The sequence below is a fragment of the Gobio gobio genome (assembly GCF_949357685.1).
Source record: "Gobio gobio genome assembly, chromosome: 13".
Taxonomy (NCBI): domain Eukaryota; kingdom Metazoa; phylum Chordata; class Actinopteri; order Cypriniformes; family Gobionidae; genus Gobio; species Gobio gobio.
The window spans coordinates 40130423-40140241 of NC_137106.1; the positions used below are offsets into that span (position 1 = coordinate 40130423).

Genomic DNA, 9819 nt, shown 5'->3' on the forward strand with positions numbered 1-9819 from the left:
TAACTAAATATTCTTAGATTTTAAATGGGTAAAAATGTAAATTCAATTTCATTAAAATATATTTATATATATTAATCAAATGTATTGCATTGTGAATATTATACCTTAAAAAATATATTATTTATGATAATAATACGCAGGTTATAGCCTAGCTAGAGTGTAATGCAATGTTAACGTCAATATAATAATGACTTGAGCAAATATTGTGTGCAGTATTATAAAATAACCAATACTAATATCACAATATTGTGTGTTCAATTTGATGATCACCTTAATTGTGACATTGCACTCTGGGCCTTTAAATACATATTGCCAAAGTAACAAATTGTTACTTATTTCAATAAATTCATTTATTTTTGTCAATTATGCATCTTGCATATCACTCGTTGTGCAGTTTTTCTCTTTGTCAGTTTTTATTCACAAAATGATTCAGATGGTAAAAGATACAATCTTAGGGAAAAAAAGAGGTTGCTTTGTTAGAGAATCTATTATCATTTGGAGTCTTTGATTAATAAAATAGATAATCTTTGCTTTTAATACTCCTATTAGATTTGAAGCCATCAGATGTCATTCGCCTCATCAAGGATCATTTATCACAGATAGAGCCTGGTCTCTCAACTGCCCATCATACTGTTCTCCTGGACTTCATTGTGAAAACATATGTTCCTCATCAGCGGCTTTATCAGGCATTTTTAAACGGTGAGACGGGTCTTAAACACATCAGCTGCGAGCTTGAGATCGAAAGCCCACCTCATCCGCAGCCCCTCTGTGAAGGTACAGACGCTGTGGAGTGGGAACGGCAGCGGACTTTGAAAGACCTGTGTTTGGCTCAATCCAGAAAAGAAGAAGAAATCAAGGAACTCAAAGAGAAGGCAGAAGCTCAGATGATGGGAACATTGCAGGCCAGTTTAAACAGTCTTCCATTTGAAGGCCGGATGAGCAAACAGGTATGAAATATCAGTTATTTACAGTATAAAGACTCAAATTTGCTGTGCTATTCTGTGTGATTAAGAGCTGGTTTCTTACTGGTCTACCCCAAAGTCTCTGTTATGTTGTCATACTGTATCTAGAAATTCAGTGTAAGTTTATGGGATTTTACACCTGCTTTTTCGTACCCACCCACTTTTTCAGCACTGTTGGTTCCAGAAGTATTTTTTCCATTAATTTCTCCCAAAGGGATTTCTTTGTTAAAGCATTATAAGCCTAGCCTGGCTCCGCCCTCCTTCGTACTTCCGCTCAATTTTCATTTCCCTTCAGTACTCCGTCTGGGACTGCTGTATAGTCTTAGGTTTTCTCCGAACAAATTTTTACCGGTCTAATCAATGAACAGAGGGAGTGGCTGAGAACAATGACGTTGATGACGTGCGCTAGTTTGAGTTGTAGTTCAGTAATGGCGGCGGAGAAAGATGCGAGCGAAGCCATTCATTCCGTTGTGGCACCGCTGCCGAATATCCAGAAGTTAAAGCCGTTTTTTTTGGAGGCCATGTGTCCCGGGAAAAGTTTGATTTTCCAGCTCGCTCCGTTAGTGGTGAGGGAGTTGGCTGAAGCCCCGGTAAGTAAATTGTTTCGCGTGCGGTCGTAAGGCATTGTCATCATTTACAGGGGCTAGTCAGTGATTTTATTGCCGTCCGTCTCCCACCACCAGCATACAATTCCCTGGCCGAATTACCTACTGCTTTTGACAAACACCAAGGTCGTGTGGTAATTTAATTGCTGTCCTGAGTTTTCAAGAATATATCACTTCAAAATTCACAGTTTATATCCTTTTTGACCATTGCAGAGCACCGTACGGTTGCGCTTCGCTGTAATTTGGATGCATTTCTAGACTTGTATTTCTTTAAATGCTGGCAAGTATTTTCAAGAGCAATATATTTCATCACGCTCAAAAAATAAAAGGAAGAAAAGGACGTAAACATTTGAATTGGGCTGTTATTTACAGCAGCATTTATTCTTATCATACCAAGCATATGATATTTTATTTACAGTATGTTACAGACCACGTGAGCAGCGCGTTCCCGAACACAAAACGTCTCGGGTTACGACTGTAACCCTTGTTCCCCGAGAAGGGAACGAGACACTGCGTCGTCGGCACACTTAGGACGCGAGCACTCTAGCACCAGGCTTCACCGGGAGATGCAGACCTTAAAATCTTATGAAGGTGTGCGGGGTGGCCCACCCGGCCGCCTCGCAAACCTCTTGAAGTGAGACACCAGAAAGGAGGGCCACCGAGGAGGCCATGCTCCTGGTGGAATGGGCCCTCATGGCCATAGGTGAAGGCAAATTGCACACCGTATAAGCGGCGGCTATAGCTTGGACAATCCAATTACTGATCGTCTGAGTCGATGCAGGCAGCCCTTTCTTGGTTGAGCCAAAGCACACCAACAACTGGTCTGACCTTCTCCACTGGGAAGACTTCTCCAGATAAATACTTAAGGCTCTGACAGGGCAGAGCAGGTGAAGTCTCCCCTCTTCTGCCGTCAGGTGGGGAGGAGGATGGAAAGCCTGAAGAACCAAAGACCGCGCCACCTGAGATGGCACCTTGGGTACATAGCCCGGTCTAGGGTGTAAGATGTCCTTAACTCCGCCAGGGGCAAACTCCAGGCAAGTCGGCGTGACAGCCAAGGCCTGGAGATCTCCCACTCTCCTGAGAGAGGTAATAGCGAGGAGAAAGGCCACCTTAAGGGTCAGGTTCTTCGGCTCAGCCGACTCCAGTGGATCGAAGGGGGCCTCAGCCAACCGCTCAAGTACCACCGCCAGGTCCCAGGTTGGGACTCTGGAGCGAGCCGCAGGCCTCATCCTCCGAGCCCCACGGAGGAACTGTACAACCAGGTGGTGCTTCCCCAAAGGTCCATCACCTAGAGGTGCTTGGAAAGCCCCAAGGGCAGCCAAGTACACCTTCAAGGTGGACCGGGTAAGACCAGCGGAGAAGCGATCTTGGAGGAACTCCAGCACTGAAGCCACTGGGCAGTTAACTGGGTCCACCTCACGCTCTCTACACCAAGTGGAGAACACATTCCACTTAAGGCTGTACAGTCTCCTGGTGGAAGGAGCCCTGGAGCTGAGTAAAGTCTCGACCACCTCTGCTGACAGGCCAGCCTCTAGGTACTGAGCCCCCTCAGGCGCCAGACCCAGAGGCTCCATAACTCCGGCCGGGGGTGAAATATTGTGCCCACTGCCTGCGAGAGCAGATCCCTCCTCAGAGGGATCCGCCATGGAGGGCCGTCTAGCAGAGCTACGATGTCCGAGAACCATACTCGAGTGGGCCACCGGGGTGCTACTAAGAGAAGGCTGATGCCCTCCCGGCGGACCCGCTCCAGAACTCCCGTGAGCAGAGCGATCGGGGGAAATGCATACAGACGCAGCCTCGGCCACGTCTGCATCATGGCGTCCAGCCCTAACGGAGCTTGATGCCTGAGAGAAAACCACAGTGGACAGTGGGATGTCTCTCGAGACGCGAACAGGTCCACTTCCACTGGGCCGAATCTCTCGCACATGGCCTCCACCACTCCCCGGGCCACAGCCCCTGCCTCGACAGGATGTCTGCTCCCTGGTTTTTGTACCCGGGGATGTACATCGCTCTGAGAGACAACAGTTTCCCCTGGGACCACAGGAGGATCTGATGCGCCAGTCTGCAAAGAGGGCGTGACCTCAAACCCCCCTGATGATTGAGATACGCGACAACTGAGGTGTTGTCTGAGCGTATCAGGACATGGTGGCCGCGGAGGTCCGGGAAAAAGCTCCTCAGAGACCACAGTCCGGACCACCCCGTTGAACTTCGGGGGAGGAGAGCCGAACTGAAGTCTGTAACCCAGCTCTACAGTCTGCAGGACCCACGTAGAAACACTCGGAAGGCATGACCATGCGGCGAGATAATCTACTAAGGGAACCAGCCTCTCGAGGGGGACAGCTCTCAGCGGTCCGGCCGTAGCTAGGAGCTAGTAGCTGGCCGAGGCGGCCCCTTTAAGGCAGCCTTCCCCGAGGAGCTGGACCGACGAGGGAGGTATTGCTGGAAAGCCGCCGACTGCTTTTTCCCCTCCTGAAACCTCTCGACGACGGTATTTACCGCACCGCCGAAATGGCCAGAAAGTGAAATCGGGGAATCCAGGAGAAAATGTTTCTCTCTCTCTCCTTCATCCCTGACAGATTTAACCAGAGATGTCTCTCCACACACACCAAACCAGCCATAGAGCGGCCGATAGCGCAGGCCGTCTCTTTGGTGATGCGGAGAGACAAGTCGGTGGCTTTCCTGAGCTCCGTGATGCCGTCCGGAGACAGACCCTCACCCTCATCGAGCTCCTTGAGGAGGTCGGCCTGGTAGGCCTGCAGTACCGCCATGGTGTGCAGAGAACTACCAACCCGCCCGGCCGCCATATAGGCCCTGCCCACCAGCGATGATGTATCGCGATATGGTTTGGTGGGCAGCACCGGGGCCTTAAGGGACGAGGCGGCCTCGGGAGAAGATAGCTCGCGAGAGCTTCCTCCACCCGAGGCAGCGTCCTATAACCCTGCTCAGCCGCCCCCAGCACATTAGCAAAATCAAGCGCTGGGGGATGGGATATTCTGGCTGAATAGGGTTTATCCCAAGATTTGCACAACTCATTGTGCAAATCCGGAAAAAACGGTAGACCCCGGCGTGGAGGTTGAGACCTGCGCCTGAAGAACCGTTCATCCAGCTTACTGGGCGGCTGGATTTCAGGTTCTTCCTGTGGCCAATCAATTCTCAGCGTGGCCACAGCGCGGGTTAAAACCTCCATTAACTCCTCTTGAGCGGGTGAGTGAAGCGATGGCTCAGGCTCCACCCCCCCCGCCTCGATGCTCAACACATCTGACTCCTCAGAGCCAGACAGCTGAAGCATCGGGTCCTCCACACGAGGCCGGAGAACATCGGAATCCTCAGACGAGGACAGGGAAAGTGCCTCAGCAGTCCCGTGTCCCGTTGAGAGATCCCTTTGCGAGCCCCACAATCTCCGACGGGGCCCAGATCCATGGGGCTCGCGGGCTTGGCCGGTCTCATCGAACACAGCCAGCCGCGAGCGCAACACCCTGAGCGGCAGCTTATCACATTCGCTACAGGTGGCTCCCTCGAGAGCCGCCTTAGCGTGCTGTACACCCAAGCATTCCACACATAATTGGTGTGTGTCCGAGCCCGTAAGGAATCGCGGACACGGGTGCACACACCTCTTAAAGTTTTGCTCGCTAGCTTTTTTACTTTTTTTTTCCTCTTACTTTTGACTGATATAAGGGACAAAACAACACCAAATAGACAGACAATGTTTCACACAGAGCGCTCCGCTGAAGAGCAAAAGCTGTTGTGTGTATGCATCAGCGTCCCTTTGTATCTTCCAGGTATGCCATCATCTACTACGTCATGACGCAGCACCAATCAGATTGGCTTGATTTCATTCATACTTCAGACGCGCAACGCTGTGGGCGTTCCCAGAGTGTTGTCACTCGACGACGCAGTGCGAGTTCCCTCAAAGGGGAACTCTCCCCTCCACCGTGAATAAATCACAATCCGAATGCACAAGGTTTTATCACTGAGGTGGCGTGCACAATCTGCACAGTTATTTTTACGGATTTCCATGTGAGAAAAAAAAGATCCAATAGTTTTAAACTTCAACAGAGTACTCAAGGAAGTAAATGCTTGTCAATGGAGAGTGGCCAGACTCTCTGTACATAACAAATGAAATGTACGAGAGTCTGGTAGGACCAGGCTATTATAAGCCATGAACCAAGCCAATCAGCTACTAAGTAGGGCCGCGTGTCCACCAAAGCGTTTTTTCACACAGCTGGCTGGCGTATTCAATTGTTTTCTCACATTTTCTCTCAAGCGCCCACAGCGAGATGTTTTCAGCAGAGCCCCTAGCGTTTTCAGCCAGCTAAAAATGCTTTGGTGGACACGCGGCTCAACATTGTTGCAAATTAGCTCAAAAGGGAAATATTGTTAATTAATGATAACTCATTATAATTCATTATAAATATTTGGTTCAGTTAATCGATTTAACTTCATGTTACTGAATTAATATTATGATAAATGAATCTGTTCGTCCAGCGAACACTGGATAGCCCATTAATTCTTCAGAAAGAATACTTTCCGTGGCCACAGAAAAATAACTCTAGCATGTCTAGCTGTGATCCTATTGTTAAATTGACATTGATTTATAAGGAGACCAGAATCAACTTGTACGAATGTGCACATAAGTTTATTTAAAGGAACACGCCGACTTTTTGGGACTTTAGCTTATTCACCGCATCCCCCAGAGTTAGATAAGTCCATACATACCATTCTCATCTCTGTGCGTGCCATAACTCTGCCATAACTAGCCGGTGAATACGGTGAATAAGCTAAAGTCCCAAAAAGTTGACGTGTTCCTTTAACTAAAACATGAACACATAACTAATCTAAACAAAAACACACTCAAGCACACATACATGGGTAGAATGGATAGTGAAAGTGAGGAGGTATGAAGCTATGAAAAGAGTCTAACTCTTAGTGATAAACACCAAAAAAGAAGAATTTATCAACATTTCAATTGATATGTTTATCAAAAGGAATAAATGTAAAGTAGACGGATTGGACGTCTCCAAAGCAGCCTGAAATGTAGTTTCCTGCTCAGTGGTGATATAAAATAGGATTGTGATCCTAAGCTGCCCTGTAACTGTTGGCACACTATTACCTTTTGAAAACCATCAAAGTAAATCTCCAAGCTATTGGCAAGCGGCTCTGATGCATAACCGCAGTAATTCCACCAGCACTGACCTAAAAAACTGAATTTGCAAACTTTGCCTTTTTATAGCACAATGTGAAATGTGAAGGCTGTAATAATTCTTACTGACAGAAGTAACAAAGGATTATTTCTGTTGCGTATTGTCCTATGGTTATCACCCTCATACTGAAGACCAATTCTTGCTTAATATCTTAAGGAGCTGCAGGCTGTCAGCAGTTACCAGATAAGAGGGATTAAAGGAACACCGCTCTGTTATTTAACCCAGTTGAGCACAACTACCTACCACTTTTTCAACAGCGTTGGTTTTTTCTATAAAAAGTAACACATGGACTAAGACTTATGGCTTCCACAGAAGCATATATCATTGCTAAACAGCCTCAGAGCTTGTGGTAGGTTTGCCTTGAAAGGTTTATACGCAACGCTTGAAAATCAATTTCTCTGTGGAGAAAAATAAATGGGATTTTTTACTTCTGAGACCCAGCACTTTTCTCTCTATTCTCTCACTGGAAAACAATGTTGTAATACGGAGAAATAGGGCCTGCCCATGCAGGGTATTTCTTGATGCGTTCTTGGTCACTTGAGAGCGTGTGCACAGGACAGGAAGTAAGTGCGCAATACTGTCTTAAAAATGCCTAAGCACTGTGCCCTGAACACACACTTAACCCATATCGAAAAACGCTTTGGAGCGTATACATATAATTGCATATCATTTGGTAGTATTGCTGCAAAAATTAGTAGGCTATGTGTACTTTGTACAATATTTGCAACTTCTTTTTATAACTTAGATTAATTAGAAACACCATTTTTAAATGGTGTCTTCTGTTACATATAGGGACTACTAAACAGACATTTCGAAGTTTATTTTAAAATGCAAATTATTGAAAATCAAAATAATGCCCTGTAAACACTTGCATTTTTGCAACACTATATGTGTGTCCCATCGGGTAATCAAATGTTTTACACACACTTGCGGTCTTCATGCTTACTTGAACTCTTGGGCAAAATACAGGAAATACATCATGCAAGTAGGCAAGTGGTCAAGTGCAAAGGCCGCAAGGGTGGGGCTGCGTCCGAAATCGCGTACTATGTGAGTAGGTACTACATTTGAATTTGAACGAACTTCGCAACCGTTACAAAAGTATGTTCTATATAGTATGAATGTAATCCGGATATACTACATCCGCCATGTTGTCATGATCATGTGACCTACCAGCATCAGTTGCGTCCCATCACCTCCATTCATAAATCGTCTCCCGTGGCCTCATGGGATAGTAAAGTGTCCATCGTATGCGCACTTCAGAATCTCGCCGGAAGTAGTAGGTCATCTGGGTACTTTTCGCCTACTGTTTTTCGAATACTATGAATATGGACATACTACTCTGTTGGCATACTTTTTTTCGCATACTATATAGTAGAGAAGTATTCGATTTCGGACGCAGCTTGGGTATTTGGACAGGCCCAATGGCCGCATCCAAAATTGCATACTTCCCTACTATATAGTAGGCGAAAAACAGTATGTAACAAAAGAATTATGTCCGAATTCACAGTACACATAAAAGAGTAGGCAAAAATTACCCGGATGACCTACTACTTCTGATGAGATTCTGAAGTGTGCATATGATGGACACTTTACTATCCCATGAGGCAATGGGAGAGGATTTGTGAATGACAGTGATGTGATGCAACTGACGCTGTAGGTCATGTGATAAGGTGTTGCCCTTATAGCGAATGTAGTATGTCAGATTACATTCATACTACACACATTCATACTATATAGAACATACTTTTTTTAGATGTATAAGTAATTAATTATTCAAAATAAGTAAGAGAGTATGCAATTTCGGACGCAGCCCCAGTCATGGTTAAATAAGTTAATATATAAGTTAAACAATAAAAGGAGTTACATTGTGATTCTACTTCCTTCATCATTACTGTGATCCCTGATGGTTACTGCTTACGAATGTGAATATTTGTCTGATGGGAAAAAAAAAAAGAGGAAACAAATGAGTTTTAGTAACTAATTACACAATGTTCCTTTATCTTCTTTTGTTGATGAGGCTTTGGTGTTTAATGAACTCATTGGGAATAAAATGAAAGATAGGATCAAAGAATTAATCACAAAAATATTTTTATTTGACTCATATTCTCCTTTAGGAGGTAGAAGAGCTGCTGCAGAGTTTTCTGCAGTCGCAAGGAGAAATTATAATGGAGTCCCTGATGAAGGAAGCCTGTCTTATCGAGAATCTGCTGCAGATGAAACTGAGGCACTTTGAAAATCATCCAGTTTTCCCTGAAAAGCACAATATGGCAACTCCTACAAAATCAAAGAAGAAGGGAATTTGAAATACAGTTATATAAAAATTCTATATTTTGAGATATTCATTAAATAAAATAAAAAATAAAGATTAATTTATGTATATGTTGTGTGTACTGTGTGTAGAGGCCACATCCATGCAGCTAATATGGTTGATTTCTACAACCCAATTCACTCATGTTTGCCAAATGGAATAATAAATGATCATATTCATGCCCACACCTATATGAGTTTCTTAAAATATGCAGTGGCCATAGAAAACCAGCGGAAGCTCTCGTTTTATCGACTGCATTTCATTAAGCGTATGAACAGTTTGGCAGTGACGTTTCACTACTCTAAAAAATTTTATGTGCAATTTCTTTAGACCAAAATCAAGCCAAGGTTGTTTTATGCTTAAAGGAAAAGTTGACACCACAATTAATATTCTGTCAATCACCTTTATGTTGTTCCCAACCTGTATGACTTTCTTCTGTAAGACACAAAGAAATTAGTTTGCACATACAATAGAAATCAATGGGCTCCAATGTTGTTTGGACACCAGCGCACTTCAAAATATCTTATTTTATGAAGAAATAAAGTCATAAAGGTTCGAAATTTATTTTTTTATACAGACATATATATTCTGGAGTTACAAATATCAAGCCTGAATAATTAAATAAAATGTTTCCACGAAAATAAAAAAATAAATGAATTCAGCTACAGGTATAAGCACCATGACGAGGTTATTTAAATAAAACTATAGGCTAATGATGCCTTTTAGAAATAGCACCATGATTA

At 44.4% G+C, this 9819-nt stretch overlaps 1 protein-coding gene across 1 annotated transcript in view; it reads left to right on the plus strand.

The window, feature by feature from the left end:
• cUnh8orf74 (chromosome Un C8orf74 homolog) overlaps nt 1–9260 on the plus strand; it is a 10357-nt gene extending 1097 nt beyond the window's left edge. Inside the window, exons 3-4 of the mRNA XM_079832881.1 lie at nt 550–947; nt 8883–9260. Of these exons, the coding sequence (XP_079689007.1) occupies nt 550–947; nt 8883–9071 (587 nt within the window). The 3' untranslated portion in view covers nt 9072–9260. The remainder of the gene's footprint in view (nt 1–549; nt 948–8882) is intronic.
• The last annotated feature ends 559 nt before the right edge of the window (nt 9261–9819 follow it).